The sequence below is a fragment of the Terrapene carolina genome, unplaced genomic scaffold (assembly GCF_002925995.2).
Source record: "Terrapene carolina triunguis isolate 2854851 unplaced genomic scaffold, T_m_triunguis-2.0 Scaffold68, whole genome shotgun sequence".
Taxonomy (NCBI): domain Eukaryota; kingdom Metazoa; phylum Chordata; order Testudines; family Emydidae; genus Terrapene; species Terrapene triunguis.
Genome location: NW_020664419.1, coordinates 80,254,194 through 80,270,556, shown reverse-complemented (window position 1 = coordinate 80,270,556; position 16,363 = coordinate 80,254,194). Strand labels below are relative to the sequence as shown.

The 16,363-nt window shown below is 44.9% G+C and overlaps 1 protein-coding gene across 1 annotated transcript in view; it reads right to left on the bottom strand.

The window, feature by feature from the left end:
• ANO4 (anoctamin 4) overlaps positions 1-16,363 on the bottom strand; it is a 193,234-nt gene that overhangs the window by 79,510 nt on the left and 97,361 nt on the right. The window contains exon 8 of the mRNA XM_026648992.1: positions 13,602-13,733. Within this exon, the coding sequence (XP_026504777.1) occupies positions 13,602-13,733 (132 nt within the window). The remainder of the gene's footprint in view (positions 1-13,601; positions 13,734-16,363) is intronic.

Sequence of the window (16,363 nt, the reverse complement as noted above, 5' to 3'; positions counted from 1 at the left end):
CCGAACCAAAAACAAAACAAAACAAAAAACACAGTGCTGCCCCGCCAAACCAAAAACAACCCCCCCGAGCGCCGCCCCGCCGAACCAAAAACAAGCCCCCCAGCGCTGCCCCGCTGAACCAAAACCAAGAACAACAAAAAACCCCGAGCCGCCCTGCCGAACCAAAAAAAAATATCCCCAAGCGCCGCTCCGCCGAAACAAAACAAACAAAAAACCCCGCGAGCGCCGCCCCTTACAAGGTGCCGCCCCAAGCACGTGCTTGGTCGGCTGGTGCCTGGAGCCGGCCCTGATTATATGGTAAATAAATCTCTAACGAGAAGTCAAATTGGTTCCATATTTTTCTTTGAAATAAGGGGAAAGGAAAAAATCCTGACACACAGTTTGAAATCTCTATGTAACAATTTCGAGCATTTTCCTAACTAGGAAGTAGAGAGTTAGAAATTCACAATTAATTAATATAGTTCCCATTCCCAGTGAGCAGCAATTCATTAAAAAAAATAACTAAGATCTAATGTAATAACAATGAATTACTGTGATCTCTGAACGAAACATTATTTCAGATCTTGTGCAGTGAACATTCCCATAGCCGACAGTCTTCAGAAAAATTATTGCCTGCACAAAAAGACCCTTTATGAACCACAGCACTGGAGGACAGGGACACCTAGTGGCCAGATTATTATTTTTTATCTTTTCCCTTTTCCTTCCCAGACTTCTAAAAAACTCCTAACCTTGCCTGAATAGAGCACTTTCCCTTTAGTACGGAGATTCCCCCTTCCCCATTATTGCTACTTGGAAAGGAGGAGGAGGTTTGGATGCTTTCAGTACTGACAGTTTTATGATGCACACAGTGAGATATGCCTTCAGAATAAAAGCTTAGGCTACACTGCAAAAATTGTAGTCACACCTTAAAAATCTTGAGATCTGCTCTTTTCTCCTGTCGCTGTTGTCAGTTTTTTGAGGATTTAGCGGTGTGTATTTAAAGCCTCTCTCATAAATTCCTCTCCCAGCCTGGCCCTTTACACTGGCTGGCAAGGAAGAGCGTGCTGTGATGTTCAGAAGGGGAAAGGCCTTGCTTACGATATGCTAAAATCTTAGCATAGGAGTATTTTAAGTATTTTTCTCCCCAAACCAAGCAAATCATTGTGACAGACTGTCAATATATTGTAATATATTGAACAAACTGTATGGAAATACTGAGTTAAATTAAGCCATAGTGAATTAGGGTCAACAACTTTGGGGTATATTGTATTAAAAATGCAATTGTGTATGTGTTGTTGGGGCACTGTATGTACCGTCTCTAGTAGGGAGGAGTGATGATAATGTAATTTCTTCATTATCAATGCTTTGAAGCTTGTTCTGAGCTGAAGCTGATAAACTTGTAACCACACGGATGCCCCTACGGTGGGGTATTAAAAGACACCACTTGCCAGAGCCCATGTAAGAGTTGGGATGAACTCCGGTAAACTTATTAGCATGTGCGTAGGTTCTTTTATTGTTTTTTATGTTTTCTCCTTAATGCTTTAAGAATGAAGTAGGCTTGCTTAGAAAGAACTGGGTGGTAACTTATATCTGTAGCAATTACACTGTTAGCCATTTCTGAAGAGAAAACAATCAGGTGTCTTAAGGCAACCTCTCTGTGTTGGGAATTACACAGTGGAGAAAAGGGAACTGTTCAGCCTGAGAATGCAATGCCCTAGTCAGAAATGAAGACATGCATCTCTCTACCCAAGAGAGGTGACAGGCGGGGAGCTGGAAGCCAAATGTGGGTGCCCTTGCTGTACCATTGAGGAGAAATACAGGTGCCATTGCCCTGAACTGTGACAGAAATAATCTATCCATCCAGGCGTTTCTAAAGTGCCTGTCATCTGGTGAACCCACCACCAATGAAGACTATGTCCACACCAAGTTTCAAGCTTCAGACTTTAGCCATATTTTTGCTGCAGACCTGCATATGAAAAGTGTAACTAGAATTTAAAAAATAGGAAAATGTTGATTTGTTTCTCCACCCTTGCTGAACTCAAATACAGCCAAAGGGAACTTGAAGCAAGAAGAAAGAAAGAAAATAAGAAACCTCTTTCAGGCAGAAATCAAGCATGACAAATTTCAGCTCAAAAAGGTAAATATTTCAGAAAGTTATAAGCATATAAAATCAGGCTGATCAGATAACTGTTTTACAACCTTAACTACAGTGAGTGTGACCAGTGAGCATGATAATTAAGTGAAATTCTTATTTCAAAATGCAATTTTTATGTATTTATTTTTTCTGAGACAGGATTTATAAGTGTTTTGCTGCATTGCCATCTAGTGTTTATTCAGGGATTCATAAGGCCAGATTCTTGGAGCAACACTGATTTACACCAGTAGAGAAGAAGCCCATTTATTTTAAGGATGGAGGGACCATTATAATCATCTGGTCTGACCTCCTGCGTTACAAAGGTCAGAGAACCTCCCTAATAATTCCTGTATCGAGACCAACAATTTTAGGTTCAAGTGATGAAGAATCTATCACATCCCTTGGTAAGCTGCTCTGAGGTTACAAAAACATGCACCTTTTTTCCAGTAGAATTTTTGTAATCAACTTCTAGCCATTGGATTTTATTATTTCTCAGTCTGCTAGATTAAAGAGTGCTGAAGTATTAGGTATCTTCTCCCTGTGTAGGTGCTTTTAGACCATGAACTGGTTGCCTCTTAACCCTTCTTCAATAAGCTAAATATATTAAGCTCTTTAAGTCACACACTGTTAAGAGTGGTTTCCCAAACCTCAAATCATTTTTGTAGCTCTATTCTGAATCCCTCTCCAATTTTTCAACATCCTTTTAAACAAAACTGGACAAAGTATTCCATCAGTGGTCTCTTCAGTGCCCGTCATTGAGTGACCCCTGCTTGGGCACCCTCCTGCAGCAGGCCATGCCACAACATACATTTATCTGCCTCAGTTTCCCCTGTATCTGGCCCACCCAAAGGAATATTGTTTCTCACAGTGGCAAAGTCAAACCCTTTTATTCATACAAGTGCCACACTCCGCAGCTCCCTCACAGTGACAACAGTTCCTCTCAAAACCACAAAGTAAAACCAGGTTACAATGCAGCAGCTCTTCAATCGCCTTCCAGGATCATCATTCTTAAACAGGATGAAGTTTAACAAAGACAAATGCAAAGTGCTCTACTTAGGAAGAAAAAAATCAGTTTCACACATACAGAATGGGAAGAGACTGTCTAGGAAGGAGTACAGCAGAAAGGGATTTAGGGGTTATAGTGGACCACAAGCTAAATATGAGTCAACAGTGTGATGCTGTTGCAAAAAAAGCAAACATGATTCTGGGATGTATTAACAGGTGTGTTGTGAGCAAGACACGAGAAGTCATTCTTCCGCTCTACTCTGCTCTGGTTAGGCCTCAGCTGGAGTATTGTGTCCAGTTCTGGGCACCGCATTTCAAGAAAGATGTGGAGAAATTGGAGAGGGTCCAGAGAAGAGCAACAAGAATGGTTAAAGGTCTTGAGAACATGACCTATGAAGGAAGGCTGAAAGAATTGGGTTTGTTTAGTTTGGAAAAGAGAAGACTGAGAGGGGACATGATAGCAGTTTTCAGGTATCTAAAAGGGTGTCATAAGGAGGAGGGAGAAAACTTGTTCACCTTAGCCTCTGAGGACAGAACAAGAAGCAATGGGCTTAAACTGCAGCAAGGGAGGTTTAGGTTGGACATTAGGAAAAATTCCTAACTGTCAGGGTGGTTAAAAACTGGAATAAATTGCCTAGGGAGGTTGTGGAATCTCCATCTCTGGAAATATTTAAGAGTAGGTTAGATAAATGTCTATCAGGGATGGTCTAGACAGTATTTGGTCCTGCCATGCGGGCAGGGGACTGGACTCGATGACCTCTCAAGGTCCCTTCCAGTCCTAGAATCTATGAATCTATGAATTCCCAGGTCAACCATCTGAGAGTCATTAACTACTCTGTCCCAGTTCTTCCAGGCCCTGTTCCAGGGCCCCCACTCTTCAGGCCTCCTACCTAGAGTTCCAAGACCTGCTTCTCTCTCATGGGTCTTCTCTTGTAGTCCCAAGTCATGCCTCCCACAAGAGGAGCCTCTGCAGCGTTACACTCCCCCAGGCCTCTTTGCCTGTGAATCCTACTCATGCTCAGGGAACCTCCCTCCAGGACCAACCCTTTGTTCTGGGGCTCCTCCCACAGCCCTCCATTCAGGTCTTCAGCTGGAGGGCTCTCTGCAGTGTTACACTCCCAAGGCCTCCTTGCCTTTGAACCCTCATGCTCCTTGGGACTTCTCTCCAGAGTCAACCCCTTGCCTCTGGGGCCTGCCTACAGTGACCACACACTGGTTCTTCCCCTCAGTCCTCAGGGCCACTGTGCACGAGCCTTTCTGCAGCTTGGCAGGGCTCCCCAGCTTAGACAGTCCTCCCAACAGTTTTCCTTCCTCAGCACTTCTTAGTGTATGCACAACATGCCTCCGGTGGCACATGACCAGGATTCATCACCAAATTTGGTCCGCTGGTTGAATCATTAGCTTCCCCAGCGTGGGCCGGGTACTGACAGAGAGTGCGATGTGAATGCTGATCCATGCCCTGCTTCTCAGCACTCATCTCCAGCAGCTCACCGTTACTGCTCTCCTGCTGGTTTCCTGCAGCTCTTTCCCTTGGGCAACTCAACTGCTCCATCCAGCTCTTCTCTGCTCCCAGGCAGCTCTTACCTGCCCCTCCTGACTATTTCAGCCTCCTCTCAGGCAGCTCTCACCTGCTCCTTTCTGTCCTCCTTCAGGCACCGCCTCCTTTCAGGTGGCCTCTTTTAAGCTTAACTGGGGGTCAACTGACCAGTCACAGATACACTGGCCTCTTCCCTCTTAAACAGCCAGTGTCGCCCTGTGACAGCCCAGCCACGAACAGAGATAATATTACCTCTCTGCTCCTATTTGATATTCCCTTGTTTATACATCCAAGGATTGTGTTAGTCTGTCTAGCCACAGGGTTGCACTGGGAGCTCATGTTGGGTAAGGAATCAGCTGAACAAAGACAACTTCAATCATTGGAGGGGATGCTTAGGCTACGTCTACACTGCATACCCCTGGTGGCAGCTTGTAGGGTATGTGTAGCGACACAGCAGAGAGAAAATCAGGCTGCAAACACACTGTGGTGGGTAGCTACATATGTCAGTGAAAGCCTATGATGGGGGAAGGGAGTGGGGAAAGGTTTCAGCAGCAATGGAGTATGAAAGCATTCAGCAGCTCTCATCTGCTCACCACTTTCCCTACAGTGGGGAGCAGGAGGAGCCTTTCCCTGCTGCCAGAGTTTTTCATGTGGTGGGGGGAGGGCTCCAGCAGTGGGGAGCTGGTGGAGTTGTTCCCTGCAGTGGGGAAAGGCTCCAAGCAGCAGGGAGCTGCCAGAGCCTTTCCCCACTGTCTTCCCCTTCCCAGAGCCCTTTCCCACTGCAAGGCTGGCATGGAAAGTCAACGTTACCATTGGTCTGGGGAGGGAAGGGAGGATAGCGGTGGCTGCAGATCTGTGCCAGTACACTATGCAACAGGAGTGGAGGAGGTATGGCTGCTATTCCAAGCCATAGGCTGAAGTGGCACCTGCACCTGGCTTTTTGCAAGTGGAGTGAATTTCTCCCATTTTGAACACTCAGTGAACCTTTCCCTCTGCCATCAACTAAAACCGCCTACCAGCAGAAACAAGTTGGCCAAATATTACTCTGGGGGCACACACATAACTCCCATTGAAAATAATGGGAGAACCCATTCACTTGTGAGGGCAGAATTTGTCCCTGATGAACATACGGTTTTGTACAAGTACTTTAGCAAATTTACTTGAGGTGACTCAGCTAGACACAGTGTGAAAATTCATCCGGCACACGTTAGCACTGAAAAACAATAAGCTAAGTTACCATAACATTTCTAAGATGGTAGCTTTCCATTCCTTGCTCCCCAATACTTCAATAAATGCTCATTTCTCTGTTCCCAAAATGTCACTTGAGGATCTGAGGACCTGCCAGGTTTGGAACCTGAATGTGAAATTCACTTTAGCTTGTAACTTTTTCTTTCATTAAAAAAACCTGATGACAGATTTAATGGTGAAAGGCTGATAACATTGACAGCTGAACCTCTGCCAATCTGATATGGAAGCATATGTTTATCAGAATGCCACACAATATTCTGGTTGAATGTTAATTCAGCTTTGGTCTGCTTCTTAGGACAGGCCATTGCTGACCTTAGAATGTATCATTATCAAGGTTGTATATTATATTGAAGAATTATTATGAAGAGTTAGGCAAGAGACCACTACACATAATAGTATTTCAAGATGAAAGAGAAATAATTAATTCTCTTACTGACCAATCCCTGATACTTCATGAATGATTTTTTTTTCCTGGGGAAATTTATAATGAACATTTAAAAAAAGCCAACAGAACAAATCTCCTGATTCTGTTCTCACAATGGTATAAACAGGAGTAGCTCTCTTGAAGTCAATGGAGTTACATATTGTACTTAAAGTGGTCTGAAAAAAGCACGTGTGGGGGGATGTCTATCATCCCCAAATCTGCCAGCCCCCCTGACCAGCAATTAATTTTGCGCCTCAACTCCCCATATCTGTTTTGCTCCTCCCTCCTCAGCTAAACAGTAAATATTCATGGATTCATAGATTCCAAGGCCAGAAGGGACCATTGTGATTGTCTAATCTGACCTCCTCTATAACACAGTCCACAGAACTTCCTACAAATACTTCCAAGAACACATCTTTTAGAAAAACATCCAATCTCGATTTAAAAATGGTCAGTGATGGAGAATCCACCTGGCCCCTGGGTAAATTGCTCCAGTATACTACATAATTAATTTAAGGAGTCATTTGACTCAAGTAAACTAAAAGTAAAAAAGTGGTTTATGGATAAAGTACACCAACAATTGTAGTTCTAGTGCTCACATTTGAAATTGTGTAACTAACTTTTGGATTGCGTTTCCCGTGAAAGGTGGGTAATGATCTACATAATTTAAAAGTGAACTGAAATGCTTCTTTAAAAAAAATGCTAGATATTCTAAATACAGAATGTGTCCACTAAAAAAATATAAACTAATGCATTTTACAAGGAAACTATACATCTTTTTAACTGAAGATATGAGTTCAGGGTTCCATGTCTCTCCTGCAGCAGCTGATGACGTCAATGACCTTAGTGTGAAGAGCTACTAGTACAGGGGTCAGCAACCTCTGGCACGCGGCTCGCCAGCGTAAGCCCCCTGGCGGGCCGGGCCAGTTTGTTTATCTGCCGCGTCCGCAGGTTCAGCCAATCGCGGCTCCCACTGGCCACGGTTCACTGCTCCAGGCCAATGGGGGCGTCGGGAAGCGGCGCGGGCCGAGGGATATGCTGGCTGCGGCTTCCCGCCGCCCCCATTGGCCTGGAGCGGCGAACCGCGGCCAGTGGGACCCGCGATCGGCCGAGCCCGCGGACGCAGCAGGTAAACAAACTGGCCCGGCCCGCCAGGGTGCTTACCCTGGCGAGCCGCGTGCCAGAGATTGCCGACCCCTGTACTAGTACATTCGCTTCACTGTTTACACTGCTATAGATGTTAATTATGTCATCAGCTTTAGCATTGACATCACAGATTCTGGAAGTCAGGTCTTGGCAGATAAATAAACCAGCCAAAAATAAACAAAGTAATATTTTTATCTCTTGGGCACCACCAATGAGCTCCCTGCCCCAGAAAATGTACAGTTTAGGTGCCACACAAGACTTAGCAGATGAAAGAAATAGAGCAATAGGTTGGGATGGGTTGGGAGGATGACACAGCAATAAAACAGGGTTTAGTGGAATAGCAGAAGTCTTAGTTAGGCAAGTGGTGAGCTAAGACTTCCACTTTTTTGCTCAACTCTGTTTTATTGTTACCTCCCACTCCCAGTCCATTTGTCTGTTTTGTTCTTCTGTGCATGCTCACATTCCAACTGACATAGGGTTGCCAACTTTCTGCTTGCACAAAATAGAACACTCTTGCCCCGCCCCCTGCTCACTCCATCCCCCCTTCCTCTGTTGCTCACTCTCCCCACCCTCACTCACTCGCTCATTTTCACTGGGCTGGTTCAGGGGGTTGGGGTGTGGGAGGGGGTGAGGACTCCGGGGTCGGGCCAGAAATGAGGAGTTCAGGGTGCGGGAGGATGCTCCAGGCTGAGACAGTGGGTTGGAATGTAAGAGGGGGTGAGGGCTCTGGCTGGGGGTGTGGGCTTTGGGGTGGAGCCAGGGATGAGGAGACTGGGGTACAGGAGGGGGTTCCGGGGTGGAGCTGAGGGGTTCAGAGTATGGGAGGGGGCTCTGGGCTAAGGCAGGGGGTTGGGGTGTGGGTGTGGGTTCTGGGGTGGGGCCAGAAATGAGGGGTTCAGGGTGCAGGAGGGGGCTCCAGGCTGGGACTGAAGGGTTCAGAGGGCGGGAAGGGGATCAGGGCTGGGGCAGAGGGTTAGGGAGGAGGGGGACTGAGGGCTCCGGCTGGGGATGCGTGGTTTGGGGTGCAGGTGCTCTGGGCTGGGGATGAGGGGTTCAGAGGGTGGGAGGGGGATCAGAGCTGGGGCTGGGGGTTGTGGCATGGGGGGGTGAGGGCTCCGGCTGGGAGTGCGGGTTCTGGGGTGAGGCTAGGGATGAGGGGTTTGGGGTGCAGGAGGGGGCTCTGGCCTGGGATCGAGGGGTTTGGATGGCGGGAGGGGGATCAGGGCTGGGACAGGTGGATGGGGTATGGGAGGGGTTCAGGGGTGAAAGGTCTGGGCGGCACTTACCTCAAGCAGCTCCCGGAAGCAACCACATGTCCCCCCTCCATCTCCTATGCATAGGCGCGGCCAGGCAGCTCTGTGCGCTGCCCCGTCCGCAGGCGCCGCCCCTGCAGCTCCCATTGGCCGTGGTTTCCAGCCAATGGGAGCTGCAAAGCTGGTGCTTGGGACGGGGGCAGCGTGCGGAGCCCCCTGGCAGCCCCTACGTGTAGGAGCCGGAGGGAGGACACGCTGCTGCTTCCAGGAGTTGCACGGAATCAAGGCAGGCAGAGAGCCTGCTTTATCCCTGCTGCGCCACCAACTGGACTTTTAATGGCCTGGTTGGTGGTGCTGACCCTAGCCACCAGGGTCCCTTTTCGACTGGGAGTTCTGGTTGAAAACCAGATACCTGGTAACCCTAGACTGACATCTAGAATGTAAGTTCTCTGGAGCTGGGACTGTCTTTTTTGCCCTTACGATTCCCGGCAAATCCTAGGTGCTACCATAATGATACCCGGAGAAGCCTTAGAACTATGCTAAACAAAATACTTTCTAGTCTGTAAGCCAGCTAGTGCTGAGACAGCTCCCAGTAAGGAGTGCCACCCCGTATGTGCAACAGCAGTGAATGCTCCTTAAGGTTGAAGGGGAGGTTTCAAAACACTCAGTCTGGAATCTGACACATTCTTTTCTTTACCCAGTGTATCAATTTCACCTTTCCACTGTCACACATCTCCAGCCTCCAGTGCATCCAGACAGTGCTGTGAGAGGTTCCAACACATTGCCAAACAGCATGTCACCAGTGCAAACACAGGAAAGTGCATTGCTAGATCATGGGCAGGAAGTATTGGCCAGTGCATAGCTATATATGTGTGAGCTAAGTAAGAGTTTGTCTACCTGGGGAAATTTACTGGCATAATTATACCAGTATAATTATAGCCCTCTAGTTATACCACTATAACTCCCCATGTGAACATTTATTCTGGCATAATTATTCCAATACTTTTCCCCATGTAGACTAGACCTAAATCCAGGAAAATCTCCAAATACACCATATTGGGAGAAGCACTTTCTGGTATTATATTATGTGATTTTTAATCTGAGAGCATCTCTTACTCAATTGTATACACAATTCCTTGGCTTTTCATTGACGCTACTAAAGTACTTCCTTTCAGCTTTACATTTCCAATTGATCAACACTTGTTTTCTACAGCCAATGAGAAAATTATTTAAAAGAACCTAAAAAAACCCTGTTCACCTACATGGCATGAAATTCCCAGAACAATTAAAAAGCCAACACACATTTCACTAGCAGAATATTTAATAGCAACTCATTCAATTTCAGAAAGTGCCCAATGAGGAAGAATCAACTGGAACAACGAAGAGGATAGGAAATGGGGGAGTGCAAGAATCATGTCAGGCCACAGCATGCACAGGGGAAAGGAGTGCAGGCTGGCTCAGTATTATATCAGTAACAACATTAAAAAAAAGATTAAATAAAGAGCAAGGGGAAAAACAAAGTCAGGTCTACTGGGAAAAAGCTTCAAAGAGTACAAAGATATAAATGAGGTGCCAAGCAACAACAATCATGTTAATGAACCTAAAACTGTATTTAATCAAATGCACAAATTAGGAACTCAGACATGAGCAAGGCTCATGTCAGGGAAGAAAGAATGTTCTTGCCTATACTCCAAATCTCTTCTCTCTTGGGCCTCCTACAAAACTTTCTTGTGGTCCCTGAATTCAAGCAAAGTTACTACTAATGTAAGAACTACTTCTAAAGGTCTATAGTTCCTGGTTTTCATTCTTGTTGGAATTCTACTGGAGCACTCCACGTATTCCTCGTCTTTCAGGACATGGTGCAATACCAGCTTTTTGCCCAGGTGTCTGAAGAGGTTGGGGTCTGTGATAAATGAAAGAGGAGGGAGGCAGCTCCCTTTTATGGACACCCAGCCAGCTAGTTAGCTATAAAATCTCTCTTAGTAGTTGTTCTCTACTTGCTTTTCCTGTAAAGGGTTAAAAAGTCTCCCTGCATAGGTAAAAGGAAGGGAGTGGGCCCCTGACCAAAAGAGCCAATGGGAAGGCTAGAATTTTTTAAAACTGGGAAAAAAAGCTTCCCCTTTGCCTGTCTGTTGTTCTCAGGGAGAAGCAGAGACAGGGCTGCAGCTATACTGTAAGAGCTTGGGCCAGGTATGAAAAATCATCAAAGCATACCTAGAAACTACTCATTTGAAACCCCAGATATGTAAGTAGATCAGGAAATGTCTAGGAAGAAGCGGTTAGGTTTATCTCTGTTTATTTCTTTATGGCTTGTGGACTCCTCTGTGCTAACCCCAAATGCTTTTGTTTTGCTTGTAACCTTTAAGCTGGACATCAAGAAGGTTATTCTTGATGCTTAATTCTTGTAAGTGGGTTTTTTTAAAATCTAGCAATAGCCTGAGTTTCCAGATGTATTTTCTTTCTTTTTGTTTTTAAAAAAATTTACCTTTTTTAAGAACAGAATTGGATTTTGTGTCCTAAGAGGTTTGTGCACATGTTGCTTAATTAGCTGGTGGCAACAGCTGATTTCTTTTGTTTTCTTTCTCAGCTCTTCCCCGTGTGTGTGTATGTGTGTGAAAGGGCTTGAGGGTACCCCACAGGAAGGAATTCCCAAGTGCACCTTCCTGGGTTCTTGAAGGGGTTTTTGTACATGGGTGGTGGCAGCATCTACCCATCCAAGGTCAGAGAGAAGCTGTAACCTTGGGAGTTTAATACAAGTCTGGAGTGGCCAGTATTAATTTTTAGAATCCTTGCGGGTCCCCACCTTCTACACTCGAAGTGTCAGAGTGGGGAATCAGCCTTGACAGGATCTGACTGTGGTCGTTGTTTACGGGGTAGAGGTTTGGTGGAGAAAGTCCTGCTTGTTGATTTCTCTTAGGAGTGGAGTTTTATTCAAGTTTCCCTGGGGGCTTGCTGTTGCTTTTGTTTTTTGTTGTATTGTTATTTTAAATCATGCAAAAGACGTCCAGTGTAGTAGATGGGTCTATTTTATACATCGATATAAATCTTAATTAATAGTATAGTCAGAGTGAGGTGTTTAGCAAAGACATCTAGGTCAGGTGTCACTCTGCCACAGGAACCCCTACAGGCTCTTAGTCTTAGCTTCGTCAGCATTATAGAGTTACCTTTTTGTTAACATCTTGGTCTGTACTGCCATGTCTTTTACACACAGGAAGTAATAGTGCAGATGTTAAGGTGTTAAGTGATCTTGAGAAAGCAAAACATGCGTTTTTTTCTCCAGTTGCTGGTTATTGTCCTCCATACTGCAAGTACTGAAATTGTCCACGAAGGGCTCTCCTATCCTTCATAATTTGTTTCAGCCACTGTTACTTAAAGCGTGATTCTATTTGAAAAGTGACTGTATAAACATGGCACTATACGGTTGCCACTTATTTCTATATTAAGTCCACTAAATTTACAAGCATAAAAAGGTTTGTTTGTTTTTTATTGTCAGCCCTGAAAATTCAACGTGGCATCTAAAAATCAACCTGGATTCTTTCCTTCTTATACATCATTCTACAGGCCAACCTATGCCCAGAGAGGCATCTGTGCAATACTATGGCTTTTCATGCATTTGCACAGGAATAACTGATTGGCCCTGAAATTGGAATTTAGCAAACAATTCTTTTGATGGTGCATAATGAAAACAAACAAACAAAGAAAACTCAGCTCTCTTCCAGAGCTGTGTTTGCTCTGCAGTGATACCAGGAATAAAAAGCAATACAAATGTATTTTGGTCACTGATGTAAGCAGATCTGACTTTGAGTATGTACAGGGCATAGATCTGCTGTGTAAGAAGGTGCCATATTCTACGTGGTCACTTTTCAGAGCACAGCTGCACTTTACCTTTTATTTGGCATTAAATAAACAGAAGAAAGGGGTTGTTGTGTTTCCTATGCAGGCTCAGTTACTATAGTCTCTAACAGATATATTTTTGGTACTCTCTGAATAGGTATAGAAAATAAGGCTGTGCCTAACTCCTAGTGACTTTCAATGGGAGTTAGGTGCTTTTGTAAATCCTACCAGGCATCTACCTGCATCTTGAGGCACCTAAATACCTTTGTAAATCTGGCCCTAGATGTTATTATGGGAATTGTCATGAGTAGTCAGTTACTTACATAGGGGCCTGATTGAAAGTCCACTGAAATCAAAGGGACTCTTTCTATTGATTTCCATGGACTTTGGATTGGATGTGTAATACTCAGGGTTTGTCTACATGAACACTTAGTTTGCAGCAAACTGGGGTATAAATATACCCTGCACTAGCTTGCATGCACTAAGTGTTCATGTAGACCCTGCTGCCGCGCACTACAAGTTCCCTAGTGCACTCGGGGCTTGGACTGGGGGGCTGTTTAATTGCAGTGTAGACATTCCAGCTAGGGCTGCAGCCCGAGCTCTGGGACCCTCTCACCTCACAGGGTCCTAGAGCCCAGATTCCAGCCTGAGCCCATGAGTCTACACTGCAAATAAATGGCCTTGCAGCCCAAGTCCTGCGAGCCCAAGTCAGCTGGCACAGGCTAGCCGCAGCTGTCTAACTGCAGTGCAGACATACCCTTAGTGAGCAGTAGCAGGGACCACGGGGACACTTACTATGCAGGACATTAATGCAGGGTCGATTTACACCCCAGCTTGCCACAAACGAAGTGTTCGTTTCGACAAGCCCTCCAAAATGTAGATGGACTTCTTGCTATTTCAGTGGTCTGTATGGACCCTCATGATATGGCGAGAAACTACAGGGATCTATTCCTAAACATATATACTGAGCTTTGGCTTTGTCAGGATTAATCTGGTAGTATAGTTTTGCCTTGCATTTAAACTAAATCATAAAATACTCACTGATGGATCCTTTGCTGACTGAAAGGGGCAGTATAGCAGTCATTCTCCTCCAGGTCTGGCAGTGTCTCCTTGTCCAGTCTCATAGGCTTTCTAGGTAACCATCCTCGAAACCTGCTGATTTGTCTCTCGATCCTGCAGTACACAAAAGGTAAAATCAAATGAGACAGAGAACAAGCAGTGCCTGCTTATCCGTTACATTAAAATCAGCCAAAGAGAGATTTTACTTACAACTCCCCCCCCACACACACACACAAATAAGGAGACTTCAGAATTAACGGTTACTAAGAAGCCAGATATGACATTTTTGAGCCAGAGTCCTCAGATTATGAATAACCAGAATTTGGTAGAGCAGCGTCTTCTTATTTGTGTCAGCAGAACTTATGGTACATGACGCTGTAAATCGTGACAAAGCTCAATAAACTCTTGGCAACTCTCTAAAGTTTTATTTCCTGGGCTTTTCAGAAAGCTTAATTTCTATGTGGGAATTAACTGACACACTACACTCAGGACAAGTAAACATTAGGATTGCAGAGACCAGGACAGAAAGCTTTGGCAACAGAACCCCAGGAAAATAAAAAACTTTCATTGCTATTTACCACAGACTCATATATCGCACGGGGCTATCAAAACAAACCATTTCATTAATTTGTTTCAACTGCAACATCTTGAGGTACTGCACACTTTATCAAATCTCACTACTCAAAGCGCATGGTTTGAGAGCTGACAGCAAAGCCAGTTCTCGCATTTAATAATCTCACTTCAGCAGGTGAAAACAAACAGAGGCCAAGCAGATAAAGAAGGCCGGGTTTATCTGCAATGCACTCGTTAAAAGATACATACAGTCACCAAGGGAAGGGGAAGATTTACAGCTGATTGGGGGTAACATTCTAAATCAAAACCAACTCCAAACAAAAATGCTACAGAGAAAACACAGATAAGAAATTTGCTTTGCAAAACATGTTTTGCTTTCTCAAGATCACTTAACACCGTAACATCTGCACTATTACTTCCTGTGTGTAAAAGACATGGGCCCCAATCCTGCAAAGACTTACTCACATGCTTAGCTTTAAGCATGTGAATAATCCTATTTATGGAACTATTTGTATACTTAAAGTTAAATACTGGGTAAGTCTTTGCTAGACGGGCAGAGGGACTGATCCAACACCATCTGAAGTCAATGGGAGTGCTTCCATTTGTTTCAGTGACTGTTGGGTGAAGCCCATAGTTTGGAAATTTAACTGCCTCGTCTCCTCCCATCAAAAATCAGCTAAACAGCTCCACAACCCAAACAAATGTTATTGAGATTTCTCTGTCGTCATCTCTGGTCAGAAGGGTTCGAGATATTCCTACTGAAGTAGTTGAGAGTGTGGGAAAATTACTCCAAAATCCCATTCAAAATAGAAAAAATAGCAACTTTCATCCTCTGCTCCTCAATTCTGGAACTGGAGTCACTTTTGTGTCTTCTCTAAAGGTAGGTAAGTACTTACAAACTGTTATTCACAAACACTGGATGAAATTTTTAAACACATTTACTCTGCCTGTGTTTGTGGGTCTCTTTCTGTGAGCATTCTAGTGAACAAGTTTACCATTAGGACTGCTTGCCAAAACAGGAAATTTTAAGTGAACGTAGCAGAATAGACACAGAAAATACATTTTAAATTCTTAATCGTACATGTTTGCACTGAAAGCTTGATTCTACAATGGATCTGGAAGGTGTAATTTCCAGCTGGAGCAGACACACCTACATTAGCTCTGACAGAGCTAGCCCACTAAAAATAAAGGTGTAGCTGCAGCAACTCAGCCACATACCTTTGGTCTCAGATAGGATTGTACTTCAGGTGACAAGCCCATACCGCCCCTTGTACTTCCATGGCTACGCTTCTATTTTTAGTGTGCTAGCTTGATCAGAGCTAACATGGGTATGTCAGCTCAAGCTGGAATTTATACCTTCCAGCTCCAGTGTGTAGGCATACCCTAAGAACTACACTCATCCAATTAGGATACAGTAACACTATATGGAGATATACCTATCTCATAGAACTGGAAGGGACCCCAAAAGGTCATCAAGTCCAGCCCCCTGCCTTCACTAGCAGGACAAAATACTGATTTTTGCCCCAGATCCCTAAGTGGCCCCCTCAAGGAGCGAACTCACCACGCTGGGTTTAGCAGGCCAATGCTCAAACCACTGAGCTATCCCTCCCTCCACAATACCATGTGATCAAATGGTGAATCTCAAATACTCAAAGCAATACTTGCAGTGACTAGTTCATGAACAAAACACAGGCAGTGCTAAATTTGTAAGGAAGGACATGCCAAGTTGGGTGGGCAGAGACTGGCGGCTGCTGGCCAGGCGCCAAGCTCTGAAGGCAGCACCACAGCCAGCAGCAGTGCAGAAGTAAGGGTGGCATGATATTGCCACCCTTACTTCTGCACTGCTGCTGGCAGCGGCACTGCCTTCAGAGCTGGGAGGCCAGAAAGCGGCAGCTGCTGGCTAGGAGCCCAGAGGTGCTGGGGCCATGAACTGCCAAGCCTAGAGTTGGCAGGGGTCAGACTCTGCAAGCCCCAGCACAAATTAAGCACTGAACACTGGCAGAAATATGTTCATCTAAAACATTCATTGAATAATCTTGAACAAACAAATCAATATGGGGAAATTGAGATCTGTTTAGACACAATTTTCAAAATGGGAAAAAGGGATAAATTAAATATTTGAATTGAGTTTGAAAATAACTTCCCCAGCTTTAGCACCCACCAAGTTGAAG